The 21630-nt window shown below is 39.4% G+C and overlaps 1 protein-coding gene across 3 annotated transcripts in view; it reads left to right on the forward strand.

Moving 5' to 3' along the window:
* sik3 (SIK family kinase 3) overlaps positions 1 to 18893 on the forward strand; it is a 119697-nt gene extending 100804 nt beyond the window's left edge. For 2 of the 3 annotated variants that reach the window (XM_031905597.1, XM_004916083.4), the window contains exons 16-25: positions 2789 to 2942; positions 3357 to 3482; positions 3936 to 4036; positions 4186 to 4295; positions 4375 to 4699; positions 5695 to 6461; positions 9263 to 9429; positions 11946 to 12078; positions 12626 to 12772; positions 14301 to 18893. In XM_031905597.1, the coding sequence (XP_031761457.1) occupies positions 2789 to 2942; positions 3357 to 3482; positions 3936 to 4036; positions 4186 to 4295; positions 4375 to 4699; positions 5695 to 6461; positions 9263 to 9429; positions 11946 to 12078; positions 12626 to 12771 (2029 nt within the window). In that variant the 3' untranslated portion in view covers position 12772; positions 14301 to 18893. Of the gene's footprint in view, positions 1 to 2788; positions 2943 to 3356; positions 3483 to 3935; positions 4037 to 4185; positions 4296 to 4374; positions 4700 to 5694; positions 6462 to 9262; positions 9430 to 11945; positions 12079 to 12625; positions 12777 to 14300 lie in introns of all 3 variants that reach the window. The other variant, XM_004916084.4, reaches the window with a different exon arrangement.
* Positions 18894 to 21630: the final 2737 nt, after the last annotated feature.

Genomic DNA, 21630 nt, shown 5'->3' on the forward strand with positions numbered 1-21630 from the left:
AACACCATCTCTCAACCCTAGCCCTCTGCTGCATGACACAAAAGGCTTAGCCTCAAGGATGTTTTTGTGAAATTTAAACAGATTGCCTATTTGCTTGTCCTGATTCTCCTGAAAGCCCAATTTAAAGTTCATTTTGAAAGATATTTATCTAGACACTTATTTGCTTGCTGTGATACTTTTACAGCAGTGTTTTCCTATGCGTGTATGTTTATTATGAGATAAGCAGGCCCTCAGACATCAGAGGGATGTATTAATTGATAAAGCTGAAAAAACGCTGCAGTATCTTGTTAATCTATATTTTGTGATTTTATTTTTTTTTGTGGCTGAGGTCTCTGTGTAGACTACAAATGTTTGACTTTGGTTTAAAACCAATGCACTATTGAACCCTTGCCTGCCAATTACTGGGTCCCCTGTGACCCTATAGCAGGTAATCTAGCAGGTAATCTCATCTGTTTATCCTCAGACAAATCCCGTTGTTCACCTTTGTCCTTGTGTTTGTTTGCTTTGTCAATTGTTTAAATAGAAATTTGTGTCTGTTAAGCTACTTGGTAAATAGCAGTTTTATTGTTAGCCTACTCAACCTAAATGGGTGTTGGAGGGATTAGTCGGTTCAGATGCATTTTCCTATAGATAATTTCCTTGTCTGTAAAATAATTTGCTGAGTTTTGAAAGATATGTACTCTTTACAAAAACAGAGGAGGTGAAAAACAAAGTGCTCTAAGGGTAGTGGAACATACGGTGGTTCTTGAGCACTTTGTCACCCTAGCATTTAAGAGTCAAGCAAATGCTCAGGCTCTGCAGAAGATTTACCAGTAATGCGTAGAAGTCCTGCACTCACAGATCTTTAAATAAGAAATTATAGTGTTTTTTCAATGTTTCTTGCCCCTCTGGAGCCTTCTTCAATATCATCAATAAAATGCACAATTTGAAGCTATATAACATTAGCACCAAAATGTGAAATGTGACAACATTGACGCCATTTTCTGGGGGAGGGGTATACAGTTTGGTTGTTTCCACTCCAGACATACGTCTCATGGAAGAACGAAACGATGGTATAAGAAATACATTTTCACCAGAAAAAGAGAGAGAAAGAGGCATATAAAGCAGGGCACTCACAGGACTTTAAAATATAGCGAAAAAGAATTAAAGTTAAGCTAAAAGCTCTAACTTAAATCTACCCGTGCCTTTTTCATGTTGAAATACGTGAGAAAGGCACTCTTAAGATTGCCATACACGGGGCAGATTTAAGCTAGCGATTCAGCAGCTTACCTGCCCTTGTATGGGGCCTAACCTGCCGATATCTGGTTGAAATAGTCACAACTATTTCACAGGATTATTTACCGGTCGCAGCTCAATTTGTGAAATACAGAGTTTGCTTCTGAAGAAGTGGGGGGGATGCCACACACCGTGTTCAGCATATGGTCCACTATTGTGCATGCACCTTCAGTTTTAATATGGGCAAATTAAAGTGAATTTTAAATGGAGCACTTTTTTTTTAGTGCGCTGTGTTTCCTGATAGAGAATCCAATAGTTGAAAATTTGCCAGAATCGGACAGGTTGGCTTGTTGATGCAATCCTTGCCCCAGCAGCCTTTATCCCCGCTGATGTGATCTGATTATTTGGCCCTAGGAATCATAGGATCAGCTTGATATCTCGTTTGGAGTGAGCCGATCTTATAATGTATGGCCAGCTTTAAAAGCATTTATCTGCAATCACAACATCGCCTGGCAAGGGGTTTCATAACCTCACTTCGCTTGCTGTGAAGCGCCACCTACAGTGCTTTAACTAAAAATTTAGTTTTTTTATTGAACTCTTCCAATCCTTTTACCAAAGCCATTCCTTTTTTAAAATCTGACTCCAACATCTGTATGAAGAGAGACCGATATTGAGATAGGGATAGTTAAAGAAACTTGATTCTTTTTAGAAAGTTTCTTATATAGTATGATGAAGCTTATATTACATTTTCATTTTTGCCATAGTTCTCACTTAACAATTTTCCAATCTCTCTGCACCATGCCAGACTCAAAGAATCCTGGAAAATTAAGTAAAGTTGACAGCTACAGCGCTGAGCTCTTGTAATACCCTTGGGTGAATACCATCTGCTCCTGCACCTTTGTTTACATTTACGTGTTATAGTCTCTTAAATTTCCAACATTCGTTGCTAGTAAGTAAGAGTAATGCATCCATCCATCCATCGATTGTCTTTCATTATAGTCTTCCTAAGGGTTTAGAAATTTGGGTGGGGGGGTTGAGAATTTTGTACACCACTCCTGGAGGCACAAAATGTCTGGGAAACATCTGTCCTGTGTACCTTTTTCTAAAGGCTAAAGTCATTTGGCATTTTGACATTCAAACAGAAAACAAATGTACCCCATACACTCATCACTGCTTTCCTTAGTGTTTCGTGGGCAACACATCACCCAAAGCAGATGTAGCAAGAGATACCATCACTTAGAAATGCTTGCACCAGCATTTTTGCAGCCACTGGCTTGTGATACATTTCCCATAGAACAATTTGGCAAGTGGTGGCATTCTGCTGCTCTGATGTTTTGTCTCTAAAGTTGTGGGTTTATTTGCAATTTACCTATGGCACTCTTACCATCATTTGCTTTTCCTTGACATGTTTCAGAAGCACTTGTCTATATGATTGGTTATAACCAAAGTAAGTAGTACATCTGCTGAAAATACATATTTTCAACAACAGAAAAGTAGCACTGTAGCACAATGTTACTAAATGTAGTGTTATCCCCTGTGTCATAGAAATAAAGCACCATCTGTCATCTTTCAGCTCCATGTACAAAGACTCCAACACACTTCATCTTCCTGCTGAGCGTTTCTCTCCAGTTCGGAGATTCTCAGATGGAGCAGCCACAATCCAGGCTTTCAAAGCTCACCTAGAGAAGATGGGAAACCAGAATAGCAGCATCAAACAGCTGCAACAGGTAAAGGATTCCTCTTTAGTCATTACAGCACCCCCATCCTATTCTGAATAGACATAAAAACTGAATGGCAGAAAAGACCAATAGCCTTTCCATACTGTTTTGATATTTCCCTTCGTTTTACCTTAGGACATCTGATTCATATTGTATATATAATGTACACAAAGAATTTTAACATGCTTAGAAAAAATACTTGCTAGTGGTGAAGAATTCTTTCACAAGGCATCACCATTCAAAGAATATCATATATGGAAGAAACCACAGTGCATCTGAGAAAGGGTAAACCTCAATGTGGACCTCAGAGTGCATAGAATTATTTTTTTTTATAATTGTGTTTCTGGTGGTTTCTTCTACATATGATATTTGTCTTAATGAATGATCTCTGAATAATTTGTAGTAACTTTTTAATATTGCCAGGAATGTGAGCAGCTTCAAAAGATGTACGGTGTACACATGGATGAAAGAACTCTGGAGCATACACAACAGCAGCATGTCATGTACCAGCACGAGCATCAGCACCATCTCCTCCAGCAGCAGATTCAGGTACAGTGCATCAAAAACATTGTTATTACTCAATCTCTACTCTACATTTGATATGATGGTACTGTGTGTATGGTCCTTGCGAGGCAGATAAAACATTTTCCTGGAACCTCAAACTCATTGTTACATTTTTACTAGAAGACTTGTTTGGGGATTATAATAATGTAATTGTTCTGTATAGGTTCCTGGGGCTACTACTGGCCCAGACTGAAATATAGCAGCAGTGGAGGATTAATATTTCAGTTAGTGGCATAATGTTTGTCACAAACTTCCAAGTGTCTTTGGGTGAGATGGTTAGGATTTTGACTTTGGCACCACAGAAGTTAGTTGGGTGGGGGCTGCTTTAAACAAAAAAACCTGACTGATGAAAAGTTGCAGTGTCTCCATAAAGAAGACTTCCAGTACAGTTTTTTCTTGCTATTTATTTGCCTTTCATTCTATGCTTTCTTCATTCAGGATTGTATACGACCTGCACAACCTTCCCCTCCTCTTCAGTCATCTTCTATGACACCAGCCTCTGAAAATCAGCCAGCCCTGCTAACACACCAACTACAGAGGTACCAGTTGCGCAGAATAGCTTTGATAGTGACAAAAGATGAAATTGTTGCTTTCATTCTATAAGTGGGCATGGGGAGAGGGTGTAATTAATTGTCTTCATTATTATTTACAAGATTAGTTTTGCAACAGTATCTCTTTTTCCATTCAGGTTGCGAATTCAGCCTTCTAGTCCACCCCCAAACCCAGCCAGCAACCACCTCTTCCGACAGCCAAATAGTAGTCCCCCTCCATCATCGAGTGCCATGCTCCAGACACATGGTATATTTTATTGCATGTTTGACTATATTCTTATATGTTGCCCTGTTGTACCAACTTTAATTACTGTCCCTCTCTTCAGGGGCCACTTCCTCATCTCAGTATCCAGGAATGCCAACCCACAGTTCAATCTACCAGCCTTCTAGTACTGGATCACCCCCTCCCAGCATGGCTTTGCCACGCATGAGCATCCAGCAACAGCAAAGCCAGCAGCAATCACCGCAGCAAGTCACCATTCAGGTGCAAGAGGCATCAGACCTACCAGGAGCCTCTCGTGGTATGCCAATTATTCCCTGTGCCAACCACATTCAGATGCAGCAGAGGGCGTCATTAATGTCTTCTATGGGCAACTACAGCCACAGACCCCTTTCTAAGCAGCTGAGTGCTGACAATGCTGAAGTGCACAGGTACCAAAATGTTATTTTATCTCATACTATCATGTGAATTAAAAAGTATCTCTTTTTTCACAGCAATTTCAGGGTTAATTTCTGTTATTGAAACTAGAGCATTCATCCTAACTTAACTCAGATGGTCCATTAATGAAAAACACAAGTCTATCAATGCAATTTTCCATACCTGGACAGCATTGCATGGCGCCAGTTCTTTTCATGGTGTAAATCTCTTAAAGGAAAATGTACCCATTATACCTACTCTCAAACTTTTCTTCCATTCATTTTGTGTACAGAACATTTCACCACTACTGAATGGATTGATAGTGGTACAGAAATACCTCTACTGATAAAAGGGGATATTGCTATAAATATCTGTAAACTATGCCTAGCAATTGCAAGCAAATTGTTAATAAATAGAAATATTCAAAGTTTAGTGTTCTAGGCACATAGTAGAGTTAAGGTGATTTGACCAAGACCTCACAGAGCTGATTCATTGACTTATTTAGCAATTTTCGAGTTTGTGAAAATAAACTCAAATACCATGAATTTTCAAGTTCACATACAGAAAAACTTGATTATCTCAACTTGAAAATAGGGCAAGCTTTTATATGGTTAATGTTTACATTTGAGTTTTCTGGGGGGTTTTGAACTTAATACCAGACATCAGGATTTCTTATTCTGGTTTTGCTGTCCATAGCTGAAAATGTGTTTTTAAGTTCGCCTCTCTTAAGAAATAGTTCTTATGGCCTTTTTAAAGGGTCACTAGATTGTCTCCTGTTTTATTTCTATCATGTCTAATTGCTGAGTTTATCCTTTTGTCCTTTCTATGTGATAGAGGCTCAGTTTGCTGCTAATAGGTAAATATTCACAGAAAAAGACCCAAAACATTTTCATACAGTGCTCACTGAAGAGGAATAAGCTTGTTGCTGTTTATTTAGTTATGGATTGTTTAGTTACTTACGATCTAATTTTATGCTTTTTGTTAGTAACATCAATTGTTTGTCTTACAGTTTGAATATGGCCCACTTCTCTCCATCTACAAACTATGACCAGACTCACTTGCACCCTCATGTATTTGCTGAGCAGCCAAGGCCTCCTCCAGCTGTTTACACATCCACAGGCTCTGGATACGGCCCATCTGGCGGCACCGCAGCTTATTCACAGGCTTTAAAGGTTCCTCAGATGGAGCAATACCCAGGATTCTCCACAACTTCTCAACAGAACTATCCATCCTCATCTTTGCAGCAGGCCTTGCTCTCCCCTACACCAGGCACTTACACAAGGCATCACCAGCAGCTGCCCCACATGCTGCAGGGGCTTCTCTCCCCACGCCATTCCCTCACTGGCCACACAGATGTACGTCTACCCCCAGCTGACTTTATGCAGCTCATTAAACAGCACCAGCAACAGCAGCAGGAGCTCAATGAACTCTTTAACCAGCAGCTGAGCCAAGGTGACCCAGGTAACCTTCCCTACCAGAGTGCTTCTGAGCCCTACCATCACCTTCTCCAGATCCACCCAGCATCAGCGGCCACCCCTGATTCCAGGTATCACCCAATCATGCTGCATTCAGAGAGCATGGAGGAGGACTTCTCTGGAGAGGGACAAAAGGAATCTGAGGGAGAGACTGTAAGAAGCCTGTGCAAACCATGCCAGGAGACTAGGCATGGGGACACAGAGTCTTTGCTTGGAACACTGGCACTTAAAGAGCAGGAACTGGGGGTACAGCAGTACAAGACACAGACTTCATATAACCGGACCAAGTCTGCCAGCAGAGGTAAGGATTGTAAAAAGGGAAAAAAAGAAATTGTGCATACCTGTAAGAGATTTAATAGTTAAAAAAAAATATTTCTGGTGATTTTGCCAGTTTGTCTGAATGCTGATAATGTTAACTAATGTATCTGCAAAACGATTTTTTGCAGAATCTGGGATCATGGGGCAATTATTTGTACTGCCTTTATTAAACTTTTCTCTTTTGTGGCCCCTTACAAACTGGCTGATTCTTGGGTAATTGAGACTTCCAGACCAAGCAGCCTCATTTGCAATTTGAAGCTTATCGTATTAAGTGTCCTGTTAAATAAACTTACCAAACTGGAATATATATATTGGTAAATTTTGCCCTTTTGCATCCTTTCTCTTGAGCCACCATTTTGTGATGGGCTGTGTGCTCCCTCAGATCACATGACCAGAAATAATGCAGCTTTAACTGTAACAGAAGGTAGTTTGGAAGTAATGCAGTTTGCATGAATTAAATTAATAGAGCAATGAAACCCTTCCTACTTACTGGTCAGCCCATGACATCAGGTATCCAGGGTTATTTTAAAATAAATATCTTGCTATTTAATCCAAAGTGTCCTGCTGACACAAATGAGAATGAGAGATTATTGTAAACAGATCTTGCAGTATTGCATATTATATATATTAAATATATAAATGATATATTAAATATAATATATATATTAAATATATATATTAAAATCTTGGCTTCCTGTCATTTGAACAAAGGCGATACGGCGATGCCAGGGAAAGTATCAGGAGATGAATCAACTATGCGGCGATCGATTGATCGAGCCTAGCCTGACTTTAAAAGTACACATTCTGATAAATAAAAAATGGATAAATGTATTCCTGCAAACAAAAGCTCTTGAAATAATAACCCTGCCTGCGTTTTATCATAAAGTTCATCAGAGCATATATAAGCATATATATTTCTTTTTGAAACATGCATTCTAACAAATTGAATATATTTTTGGCTAGGATGTTCAGTGACTGCTAGGCTGGGGACAACCTTTGTGTACATGGAGAATAGTATGCCTATATTTTCTGGTAATTCTAATTAATTCCTGATGATTTTCATTGGAGCATGTATTACTTTAACAAATTAAAATCTCTTCCACTAGTTTGCTGCAAGGTGAATTTTTTGGGAATAAATAAGCCATTAATATTAATGCTTAACTAAAAATGCAAAAAAAAAAAAAAAAAAGTTAGACATATAAAATTCAATATACTGCAATTATGCACCGAGATTATTTCTGAAGCTGACCAGTAAAATATTTAGGGCAAAAAAATGATTAATGTAGCATACATGATGCCCAACCAGCCAGTTTAGTGTTTTGAGGGGAAAATTCTGCAGTGGCTGGTGGACCTGGTTATTTTTATTTTATTAACCTTGTCCTTAAGGCTGATGGCCCACAAAGCGTGTTAGTCGCCCGTAATAGATCTCTGCTACCACGGGCGACTAATCACTCCTAAATGCCTTTCTACCGGCAACAATAGAGTCGCCAGTTGAAATTCTAATGCATTGCTCTTCCTTCTGCAGGCAACTTTGCACGACTTTGGAAAGCTGACGTGATGCTTAGGCTTTTCTATCGGCGACTCCTATAGTTACCGGTGAAAAGGCATTTCGGATTGGTAGCAGAGATCTATCGTGGGCAACAAACTCGCTCTGAGGACCATCAGCCCAGGGGCCATGGTCCATGTGGAGATTGGTTGCACACGGCTAAATCTCTGCTACCGTGGGAAACTAATCTCCCCTAATCTCGCCGGTGGGAATGCATAACTGTTTGTTTTCTGAAGTTTCAGGTAACTTTAACGAATCACTACGTACGCCCTTCCCACTGATGGTTTGCTTTTCGTAGCCATAAGCCTAGCCTGGATTAGCATCTGTTGGCTCAGAAATCTTAGTGTGTGATACTAGCCTTAAAGAGTACATATTGTGCGATAAACAAGAATGTGCCAATGCATTATACTTCTCTAAATATAGAAGGTGCACACAACTTTGGCTCCTATTGTTGCTGGTGGAAAGGCATTTTGGAGTAATCTATTGTGGGCAACTAACCTAAAGGGCTGGTTGCCTTGGGCTGGTACAGAACCCCAAACTCAATGTGCAACATTTCTGCCACTTTTCTTTAGTTAAGCTTTAGTTCCCCTTTAATGAGAACAATAATTAAGTATGATGGTTGTATGTTTGATGATCACACCATTTTGTTTTACAGTACTGCAGAATATTTGAGCTTTATTAATATGTTTCAATAATAAAATGTCTGCAGATAAAGAAGTGGTATTGGAGCTCGCATTCAAGTTGCTGGTTACTGAGTTTTAACGTGCTTGACTGTTTCTCTTTATCTCTGTTATCTGTCTGCTTCTTAGACTTCTGTTAGACTTTGCATCTTCCAGCCATTCAACATGCAAGTCCGTGAAGAACATTAACTTTTTTTTTTTTTTTTGCTAAGTGGCTGAATTTTAATACCAGGGTTTCTCTGATTGTCCTTTGTCAAGGCATTATACGCAGCCTCAGAGAATTATGCAAGTTCTGGCTAACTGATGCATATTTTTCTTTGCAGTGCATTTCTTTTTACTATCATTTTGCTGCCTTCAAAACAAATAACTGCTCATTGCCTGACCCAAATGTTCCTAAAAGATAACTAGGGACCCCCCAGCAGACACACAAACTACTTTAATTCAGTACAGTAAATACATCATGCAACATGGAATTTGTAAACAATTCAACTTTTGTCATTTGTGGTAACTGCAGGAAAAAAGTTCATTTTTTTTTTTACATTTTTTTATTTTTTACAGAGCCAGGGCCTACAGCAAATTGCATGGACAGAGCCTCCCCACCCCATGTAATGGATGTCCCTGACCACAACGGTATTCCCTATCCTCCAAGACCCTCTTCCAGTGAGCATGCCCGATCGAGGATGCTTCAAAGGCACCACACCATCCAGACAAGTGATGATGCCTATGTATGTCTGCCAGGGTATTCATGGGGAGGTACCAGTATACACTGGGCAAAAGGGATGTTCAGGGAGGTTTAAGAGGAATCTCAGTGCAATGTTTAAAGCCAGTCTAAACTAAAACTGTGGTCAGAATAAGACATGGTGGAATATGTCGGGGTTTACAAAACCTATAGAAGGTCCTATAGAAAAATGTCAAAATGTTCAGGTGATTTATTGAATATGGGATTGCATGTTCTATCTACCTGTTCTATACAGTTTTGATAAAGAATAATAGTAAGATAGTAAGTTAGGTTGAAAAAAGACGTACGTCTATCATGTTCAACCATATTGCTTGTATATAACCTGCCTAACTTCTAGTTGATCCAGAGGAAGGCAAAAAACCCCATCTGAAGCCTCTCTAATTTGCCGCAGAGGGTAAAAAATTCCTTCCTGATTTCAAGATGACAATCGGACCAGTCCCTGGATCCACTTGTACTAAGAGCTATTTCCCATAACACTTTATTACCTCACTTGCTAAGAAGCCATCCAGCCCTTTCTTAAAGCTATATAATGTATCAGCCAGTACGACTGATTTCCATACCCTTTATGAGCTTAGTTGCTCTTCTCTGGACCCTCTCTAGTTCAATAATGTCCCGTTTGAGCACTGGAGACCAAAACTGAACAGCATATTCTAGATCAGGGGGCTCAAACTCAATTTACCTGGGGGCCGCAGGAGGCAAAGTCAGGATGAGGCTGGGCCGCATAAGGGATTTCACAAAAAAAAGTCGGGAGCTGCTGATTGCGGAAATGACGTTATGCCATCATAACAGTTATTATGGGAAGACGTTCTGTGTGCACAATTAGCTCCTTACGTCTTCCCATAATAACTGTTATGATGGGATAACGTCATTTCCGCAATCAGCAGCTCCCACCCGCCGTGCCTTGCATTATCCCTTGAATCACAATAAAAATCGCGATCCATTCATTCGGCGTTGGTGCGGGCCATAAAATATTGTACCGAGGGCCGCAAATGGCCCGCGGGCCGCGAGTTTGAGACCCCTGTTCTAGATGGAGCCTTACCAGCACTCTGTAAAGGGGAAGAATAACCCCCTCCTCCCGTGAATCTATACCCCTTTTAATACAGCTCAAAACCTTGTTTGCCCTTGCAGCTGCTGCCTGGATTGCTTGCTACAGCCAAGTTTATTATCTACAAGAACTCCAAGGTCCTTCATTATGGATTTGCCTACTGCAGTCCCATTAAGGGTATAAGTGGCTTGCATATTTTTACATCCCAGGTGCATGACCTTACATTTATCTACATTAAATCTCATCTGCCACTTAGCCACCCAGATTGCCAGTTTGTCAAGTTCCTGCTGCAAGGATGCCACATCCTGGATAGAATTGACTGGTCTGAGTATTGTGTCATCTGCAAACACTGATACATTACTTATAATACCCTCCCCCAAGTCATTTATGAACAAGTTAAACAAAAGTGGACCCAGTACACAACCCTGAGGGACCCCACTGAGAACCACCCTCTGTACCTGATCCTGTAGCCAGTTTTCTATCCATGTGCAAACGACTTCACTAAGACCAATAGACCTTAGTTTAGAAGGAAGTCGTTTGTGGGGAACGGTATGAAATGCTTTGGCAAAATAGATTACATCTACTGCATCCCCACTGTCCAGCTTCTTACTTACCTCATAAAAAGCAATTAAATTGGTCTAACATGACCTGTCCTTCATAAAGCCATGCTGATTACTGCTCATAATGCCATTCTCCAGTACATAATTTTGTATGTGATCCCTTAACAAGCCTTCAAATAACTTGCCCACCACGGATGTCAACCTTACAGGCCTATAATTGCCAGGCTGAGATCTTACTCCCTTTTTAAATATAGGAATGACATTCGCCTTCTTCCAATCCCTAGGTACCATACCTGATGAAAGAGAGTCTGAGAATATCAGAAACAAAGGCCACTGTAAATCTGACCCTAGCTCTCTTAGTACCCAAGGGTGTATTCCGTCTGGCCCAGGTGCCTTGTTCACATTTATCTTGTGTAACCCTTTAAGCACCATATCCTGTGTCAGCCACTGCGTAGTTGGAGCTGAGGCAACAGTGCCGCTATTGGGTGAGACTTGGCACTCAGAGGGACTTGGCACTTTGTTGCCCCAGTGTAAATATGTTTCCTGCACAAAACATCAAATGAAATAACGTTATGGTCACTGTTACCCAGGGGTTCAACCACTTGCACATTTGTTATAAGTTCTGGATCATTAGAGATCACTAGATGCAATACAGCATGGTTCCTGGTTGGCTCCTCAACAACTTGAGACATAAAGTTATCATGCAGCAAGTTTATAAACTTGTTCCCATTTACTGTCCTGGCAGTACTATTGCTCCAGTCAATATCAGGATAATTAAAATCCCCCATTATTATCACTTGCCCCAAACTAGCAGTCTTTTCTATATGCAAACTAGATGTTTCCATGATCCTGCTTATATCCATTGTGGCAGCCTCTAATGACATGCATCTTTCCCAGGTACAGCTAGATAGTCTAACCGGGATGAGTTTAGTGGCTGGAAAAGCTCTTAGCTCTGCTCGCATGGCTGATGCAGTTTTGAGCCGCTCTTCACTTATGGGAAGTCAGCAACTTCAAGATGGAGAGAGTGAAGGTAAACCTGTATTTTGTTTTTTTTTGTGTTTCTTCTTTCCACCATCTCTTCTTTTTCCACTATTGTCTTCATTGCAATTAACACTTATTTACACCACCTGATGGGAATGGTAAATATGAAGTTCAATTATATATAAATGTAATTGTTTTATTTCCCGATAACATTAGATTAGAGTGTGGATGTCCCTATGAATCTTAATGTTTCTTTCGTAACATATGCTATGTCAAGATGAGTTTTTATAAGAAATATTACGTTACCTTGTGCTGGCAGTTACTAGCACAACTAGTTACAACTATTTTTAACCAATGATTTTGCTTGGCCCCCTTAGAGCTTTAAAATTACCTTTTCATTTAGCACATTCCTATCTTATTTCAGAGATTTTAAGCACAGATCCATGGCATGCTCATAAGGGCAGTTGCTTATCATATAACTTGAATGTACATAGTTTTAGACTGTAAGGCAGGAAACTTTGAGCTAGGCGACATCAGCTGTTCTTTCTTATTTACATTTCTTCACTAACATTATACTCTGTAATTACATTTTACAGACTATGTGGAAAATCCAGAAGAAACAGATTTATCTTTACTCGGTGACAGTGGTCAACATCTGCCAACCTCCTGCTTTCCTTCCACTATGTTATTGGGTTACAAGCACACAGATCTGAACTTCAGCATGGAGCAGGCAGGAGTTTGAAGTACGTAAGTTACACCCTAATTCACAAGCCTTTTCCATCATAACAGACCGTGTTAAATAGTAATATATCTGTTAGAAGTAAATCTTGAGCATCTGGACTTGCTGAGTAATCATAGAAGATGTTCCACTGCTCGTCTGAGTAGTTCAGCTGAACTGAGGAAGATGCTCTGATGAGGAGTGAAACATCTTCTTTGAATACTCTGCAAGTCCAGATGCTCTAGGTTTCCTTCTACTAGATATACTATGACCTGGATGAATGAAAACCTTTACAGGCAAGAGTAATATACATGTATGAAAATTTGAGCATTATTAACCTTAAACCAATATAAAAACATTAACTGCCTTATACGCACATTTTTTGGACATTAATTTGGATTATGACTGGTGGGATTGTGACTGGCATGTTATTTATTGTTAATACAAAATCTTTATTTAAAAATTCTGGTCAATTTGCTCAATCAAAGCTTGAACTAAGTTTTTGCTGACAGCAGGTGGGCCACACTACACACTACACAAGACCAACTTCCTTAAAGGAGAATGAAAGGTATATTTACTGGGTGGCGTTCCAAAGTGTTAGGTTCCCCGGGTGATTATAGCTGGTCAGGGTGCACGTGTGCAGCAAAAACTGTGAAAAGCTGAACTTAGAAGCAAAGCTAGCTGTCTACTCTACTGCACATGCAATATGTCTCCTTTAACTATGCTAGCGCTTAAAGGAACAGTAACACCAAAAAATGAAAGTGTATAAAAGTAACTAAAATATAATGTACTGCTGCCCTGCACTGGTAAAAGTTGTGTGTTTACTTCAGAAAGTCTACTATAATTTATATAAATAAGCTGCTATGTAGCCATGGGGGCAGCCATTCAAAGGAGAAAAGGCACAGGCACATAGCAGATAACAGATAAAACACTATTGTATTCTACAGAACTTATCTGTTATCTGCTATGTAACCTGTGCCTTTTCTCCTTTTTTCCAGCTTGAATGGCTGCCCCCGTGGCTACACAGCAGCTTATTATATAAATTATAGTAGTGTTACTGTAGCAAACACACCAGTTTTACCAGTGCAGGGCAACAGTGCATTATATTTTTATTACTTTAAAGCTCTTTCATTTTTTAGTGTTAATTAATAAAAATGATCGCTGCAAAAAAAAAATAAAAAAATAAAAAAATTTTTTTTGCAAAATTTTTGCATTGATTAATATAGTGCCAACATTTTTCACAGTGCTGTACATAAATATACATAATTTACTTACTGGGTCATGAATTCAAACTACTGATTTCTGTTTTCATATAAAATGATCAAAAGCTTTTCAGAAGAGTAGCATCAAAGTTCTGTGACCTTATACAAAGTGAAAAATGCTTCATAACTCTGCCACAAGAGTTAAATCTGCCTAAAAAGGTGCAATACCGGCTTTACCCTGATCCAAACTATTAACCTCCATTAATGCGCCTATACATTATTGTGAAATAAGACTGTATAAATAAGGTTTGTACAAAATTGCTAATAGCTGGTTTTCTTTTCACCCCTCAGGTTTTCTGCCACAACAGATGGGTCCCATCTTCTGAACACCAACAGTATCTGCAGCTTTAGCGCCAAATTTTATCTAATTTTCCTTCCCTAACAAAAGACCAGCCATTACCCTCTTTTAAACTGGTTCTGCAAGTTGTACCATTCTCCTATCTATTTCATTTCCTTGTCATATATGCCCACTTTAACAGATCCAATTTGGAGCTTGGGACATAATGAGAAGGGTGGGGAGAGCGTGGCGGGAAAATTACCACCATTCTCATCTTTGGGAGAGTGGAATCAGAGGGGGTACTGCTTCCCGTTGGGGACAGTGACATTTGTCAGTGCTTCTGCTCATGGAAGCCAGGGAAGAGCATTTGAGCAGGGACAATTTGGTAATTAACTGACCTAAGTATAATAAAACCAGCAAAGAATCCATTGAAGAAGTACGGCAGAAGGTGCTAATAAATACAGACAGGAGATTGGCACCTAAGGAGGCAATGGCAAGCTTTGTCCATAGGGTATTGCCAAAGGCAGGCTGGTATACTAGCTGAAACTTTTTGGAGAGGCTGGCACCCAGAGATCAATAGCAGATGGCAGAACAGCGCTTGAATGCACATGGAATGTGCTATTGCCACTTAAAATAAATAGAGCTCTATATTGATATATTTGTACCACACAGCTGACTTTTAGTTTGTCCTGTGTTTGGATGTACTAGGTTGCCTATTTTTAAAGCCAATAGAACATGGGTTCTTGTTCAGGCGATATGTGCACCACATTTTCCACAGTGTGCAAAATGCCCAGAACTCGCCTCATGTGCTACTGCCTTCCAAAAAAAAAGGAAAAATTAGGATTGGATGGTTCCATCCACTTGTTTGCCTCTAACAAACTTATTGAAAATCATTTCTTCTTGGGTTCACGGTTTTTATTTATAATCATTTTCTAAGTTCACAGTTTTAGCACTAGTTTTAGAATGCAATCAGTGTCTTTTATATGCACTTTTTCCTTTCTTTTCTGACTTGAAACCTTGAAATTAGGGAATCACTGAACACCGCAGCCAACTTAGCCAGGTTTGTTCTGTGGCATGGTAACAACACAGTATGTATCAAATGTTCTTAAGAAATCAGAAATTAGGAATCTCTGCAAGGTGCTCCTCGGCTCAGAATAGGTTTGTTTAAAAAATAGTGCCATATGACATTTTGGGAAACAAGCAGGTCTTTGTCTGATTTGGCCATTCACATACAGATGATCTTATTTTGCAGCCCTCAGTTATTTTCATTATCAGATGGTATAACTTTATTCTTCCCACTAGAAAAAAGTAATCATTTAAGGCAGTGATCCCCAACCAGTGGCTCAGGGGCAACATGTTACTCCCCAACCCCTTTGTTGCTCCCAGGGCCTTAAAGCGGGTGCTTATTTTTTAATTCCTGGCTTGGAGGCAAGTTTTGGTTGCATAAAAAAACAGGTATACAGCCAAACAGAATCTCCTGTAGGCTGCCAGTCCACACAGGGGCTACCAATTAGCCAATCATAGCCCATATTTTGCACCCCCCAGGAACTTTTTTATGATTGTGTTGCTTCCCAAATCTTTTTACATTTGAATGTGGCTCATAATTTAAAAAAAAAGTTGCTGATCACTGCTTTAAGGGCTGCAATATACTTGCTGCTCAAAATAAAATAAAAATTGCTTCCCTTTGACATTAATGATATATCGGTCAATAGTTATCCATGCAGTGTGATTTATGGAGCTTCCCATTAATGCCACTGAGAAGCTTTTAGCCATAGTAGCAGGCAAGAGCCAGTAAGCTGCCCCATGTGGTATTAGCCTTAGATAGTTATGTGCCATGCATGTGAAAGCCCTGGGATACATCGTTTTAGTGAGATTCAAAGAGTATTAACCACATAATAAACTTGCTTGTGGAATAAGAAAACCCGGAGAAATGCTCTGTGTAGGGGTGCATTTAATTATACAAAGAAATCATTTTTTAAACCTTTTCTCTCCAGGGGATTGGGTTTCCATATGTTTCCATAATACATTTTTGCACAGCACAAATATGTTCCCAGCACGTTTTCACTTTAATAGTCTGATTAATTTTGACAGGGTTATAAGAGCTGTTGCTGTAGATTTTAATGGTTTCACTACATCAGATCTGTTTAATACTCTGTTAATAAGTGCAATTAGTGATTTCAGTAAAAAAAGAAAATATTTGATTTGGTGAAGAATTGGCAGTTTTGTTAGCATCATTAGAGAGGAAAAATATAGTTCCTTTAGTAAATCTTTGCCTTGCCTTGCCACACAACTGAGTTAGCAGTGTTTTAAAAGAGCTTGTTCTAGGGATATGGGCTCTCAGGGTGCCAGCTTCTATTCAGCTACCCACATGGTGCACAGACCCGGCATTACGCCCTTCGGAAATTTTTGGCCTGGTGCAATATGCTACTTATTTTACATACAATTTTATTTTCTGTTTTAATCATGATTTATGTTTAATTCTTTGTGCCAGGAATGCATAAAAGCTGAATGGCAAAGGGTTAAATTGAGATCTTCAAGTGTTCTGTGTGGAATATGAGTGGGGACTGTGTATATATGTATGTGTATATAAAAGTGTGTATGTATATATAGTGAGAATGTGTGTATATAAAGACTTATGTCCATACAAAATTATTAGCTGTGTTTGTCACCGGTAATGTGATGCCACTGCTGCTAGTGACTTCACCAAGCTCAGTGCCAATTTATCTGCTGAGGCAGCAGTCGTCAAGTTTTCCCCCCCCCCCCATCTGTTACAATAGGGACAGCTTTTGTCCTTGGCATTATAAAAATATACTTTAAACCCCTTGATTTGTTACAAGCCCAGATCTAGATTTTATGTGAAGCCTGTGTGCTAAGGAATAGCATGCATATTTGTAATAATTAACAGCTGATTGGATACTAAGCCACGGCCGCAGCTCTAAAATATGAGGCCACTTTTTGGGAAAGAGGACGTTTATTTGCACTATACAGGCATGTCTCCAGCCTGCACCAGCAGCTCAGGGCTGCTGGGGGGTTGCAAGGAAATGTAGTTTAAAAACAGCTGGAAGTGTTGCCCATGTCTGCACTGTATCCTTTTTAAATAAGTATGCCCACCCTTCCCCACTCTTTTACAACTATGTTTCCATGCTTTTATTACAACGTGTCATTTTTACCTCTCTATCATTTTTAGCTTCTTTAATTGATTTGTAACTGCATTTGGAAGCTTATATGTTTGATTTCCCTCAAATATAATCATGGTTCTGACTGCTTTTCCTCGTGCCCTGTAGCATTTGTTCACCCAAACACTGTCCTTTCCCATATATCTCTTAGGCCTGCTAAAAACATGCTGTTCTCTCGATAAAATTCAAATAATTTTCTTGAGCCCATTAAATGCCTCATCTTTCATACCGGTAGGCAAGAGGCCCACATTTGAACTTCAAAATATTCAGTGGTGCTTATGGAGAAAAAGTAAATAACTACAATCAGAACTTTCAAAAAATTAATATAATTAATAAATGTGTGAGGTTTCTGGGTTTTTTTTTACACAGATAAATGTGATTTCACAGATTAAAAAGAAACCATTGATCTGCTGCTGACTTGTACAAACCACTTAATTCGTATTTTTTACGTTAGTTACTTTTTTTTTTTTTACATAAGCCTGTCTTAATAAGCTCATATTAAAAATGAGGTGGGGGGGTAATAGCAGACCTAAAGATCACTCCATAATACATCTCTTTTGGACATATCTTCCTCTCCACATACACGGGCCGATTCTAGCTGCCGATATCGGTCCCTTAGACCGATTCGGCAGCTAATTTGCCTGTGTATGGGCACTATACGATCGAATTAGCCTGCACGCTCCCCGATATCGCCCACCCGTAGGTGGGGATATTGGGTGAAGATCCGCTCGCTTGGTGATCTCGCCAAGTGAGCGAATCTTAACGTGTATGGGCACCTTAACATTCCGATCACTGCATGTAAAATATACTACACACAGGGATCCAGCTTAATCGCAACAAGTAATGTGTTTTACATGTGGCAATCCAAATGATAGACAAGGGAAATGTATTGCCAGGAGATTTGTCACCTGTAGTAGTGCAGATCTACCGCAGGTTATAAATCTTTTGGTCTGCCATGGCTCTAAAGTCTCCCTTACAGCTATTATTATCAGCTCATTGTTGTGTCGACTTTTAGTCATATTTCTGACATGACAGAAATGTCTGAACTGCCTGTATCGCCACCCATAGGCTGTCATTACTACTACTGTCAGTTTACCATTTCCCAGTTGCTTTTTTCATGCTTGTGTGGCTCACAAGTAGAGTTTGGGGATTCCGGAACTAAACTATTGATTATACATTCCCAGCACCCCGATTATCTTTCAGTTTTAACTGTCCATTTTTCTCTTATATGTTGCTTATTCATTTCCTTACCCGTTTCAAAAAGACGTGTTGTACTCTGGTTGAAAGCTGCCCTTTGATATGTTATCTGAGACGTGTCAGTAGCAGTTTCAGACTGTTGGTATATGCTTACTGATTAGCCATCACAATATGCGTGTGCAGGTCAGCCTTAAGTCTTTATATACACAGTGAATGTTTGTGTGTGTCTGTCTGTCCCTGCACTCCTCACCTCATTTCAATCCTGGCCCCTGAAGCCTCTTCTCTTACAAACACAAATATTATAAGAATATATATGTATAAAAAATATGAATAAATATAATGCCCACCCTGCTAGACCGTGCAGGGTCCTAGTCCCTTATGTTGTCTGATGTAAGAAATGTTTTTCTTTTTCCTTTTTTGTTTTTTTTTTTTCCATAAATGTTTGTTATATTATTATTATTATTATTGTTAATAATAAAAAAACAAAAAACAAATTTGTGTTTTAAGAGTGTAGAAAATTCATTTTTGTATGTGGGGCATCATTCACTCTGTCCATCTCATTGGCTGCTTTTTGTGATTTATTGCATACTTTGTTTAGATCATTTTATATCTCCTCATTGTTACATGAAGCGTATTACATATAAATGCCCCAAAACGTTTAAGCCAAAATTTATTAATCTGAGAGTTTTGATTTCCTCCTTCCCTGGCCATTCTGTGGAGGTCTGTTTTGGATTTCTAATGAAGATATTACATTTGTGTATTGTTTGGTCAGAAGGAAGTACAGGTGTGTGACCATGGTAAGCATAAGCTTTTACTAATATACCTTGAAGCATGGATGAAGAAGCTCTGGGACCAGTCTGCAAATGTTCAAACTTGGTGTAAATTCTTACTTTGACTTATGCCTGAGGAGCATTTCACACGTGCCACGCACTCCTCATTGTGTAGAATCAAGGTTTGTCCACTTAGAGGAAACACAGCTCTTCAAATTAAGACGTTCATTTAGCATAAGAGCTGACACAGTTACTGCGCAAGTTAGTTATTGAGAATGTGCTAACCATATATTTGGTTTGGGTATAACTTTTATTTCCCTTCTAAGCTGCCCCAGTATGGGATCCCAAATCTTCCCAGTTAGACTGACCTATTTTGCAACCATGCCGGATGCCAGCATTAAGTTTTTTGCCTTGGTCTTGGTCACCTTGGTTTTTTTTAACATTGTACAGAAAAATCTCCCCTTGCAGTTGTCTCGCATGGTGTTCCTGGTGTCTGACAGTGAAAGGTGACACAACAGAAATGGGATGAACGTTTATTCAGATTTATTTTCTGTGTGTTATGGCAGTCAGGAGGTGGAGCAGCTTGAGGCTTTGGCAACTTCACTGTGCCATTTCTTGAGTGCCATGCGCCACATTCCAGCGGCCTCTAAAGTGGTGATTAATAATACTTTCTTGAAGTTATGGTGGATGTTATGTATCTTTGATTTGCATGCTTTTTATACTCACACATTCCTTCACATTTTGCTTTATCCGTTTACTATTTTATTTCTTTCTAGTCAGATATCTTGCCTGCTTTGCTTTTGCTTGATGCTTCTGTAAAAACCCATGTTGCCTTCCTTAAACACACACACTGAATTACCAGTGCTGACATACAAAGAATGCTTCCACCAAATACACATTCTCAGGCGTCACCTACACTCACCAAAACATGTCAGCATCTTCCCACCTCTTTCAACTAACTGCTCCACCCTGATACATGTGCTACCAGCTAAAGAAGTACCATCATCAATATACCTGGGTTAAGGCATATGAGGTGATATTGCTTTACAGGGGCACATTTCTTCAAACAAATACCCATAATTGCCTTCCAGAAAAGTCAAATGGAAGCGTACCTTTTAATGATTATCTCACCATCTTGTGTATGCCTGCATTTTGAAAAAAATATTAAACCAATACACTATGCTTCCTGAGACCTTTCTTGGAGACAGTTCAAGTTTACTCATGTGAAATAAGCCATAAACTTAAACAATGTCACATTCAGAGGCCTAAATGAGAGGAGGTCTTTGCCTCAACTATGTTCTTCAATAGAATCCAGCTGCACAAGTTGTCACAACCTCAGCTCATGTGTGGGTGAATTGGTACTGGTTGGCAGAGATCTTTTAAAACCCATTCTGATTCTCTTAAGGTTGTCACGCCAACACAAAGAGACTTGCTTTTCTCTGGAAATGTCTTCTCCCTATCATTACTTGTGACTATAGATTCTGCACGGGCTGTAGTGCACCATATGCAGTATAAGTAGGGAGCCCTGCTTCGATGATTGCTCCTCCTTGTTTTGGGAAAGTATTTATTGCAGTGCATTTAATTTGTCGCAAACATGCCTGTATTAGTGTGTAGTCATGCAACTGATGAGCAGTTTTGCTCAATGACTCACTTTTACTGGCATTCCACAATTTGAGAGCACTTTTTAAGCATGTCGTTGCCCTTAAATAGAGTGTTAAGCTCTGGTCTTCAAATAGAGTTGATGGTCTATTAGCAGTATAAAACTGTTAATATCTTAAAAATGCTGTAAATTGTATTCAATTGTTTAGAGGATGATGCTTACATTTTCATCAATTCATTCTTTGTGTTTTGATCTCCTTTAAAGAATATGGCTGGTTCTGTACATATGTGACCAAGCAAACAGCTTAAATGAAGGCAAAAGTCTTCAGCCTCTAGATGTTAATATATGCCCAACATACTATTTATTCAAAGTGCACCAGAATCTGACTTTAAATTGCTGTTCAGAAAAATACACACAGAGTGACAGCTCTCCCTGCTAGGCCTGTATCTGCTAATGAATACATTAAAATGATAGGACTGTTTCGAGTTATATGTGAAACTGCAGCATTAGGCAATTTAGTGTGACTCACTGTTTGGGTCATGTTTATTTTCTCTAGGGTTGCAGGAGATTCACAAAGGATCTGAAGAGAATTCACAGGGTA

The sequence above is a fragment of the Xenopus tropicalis genome, chromosome 7 (assembly GCF_000004195.4).
Source record: "Xenopus tropicalis strain Nigerian chromosome 7, UCB_Xtro_10.0, whole genome shotgun sequence".
Lineage (NCBI taxonomy): Eukaryota > Metazoa > Chordata > Amphibia > Anura > Pipidae > Xenopus > Xenopus tropicalis.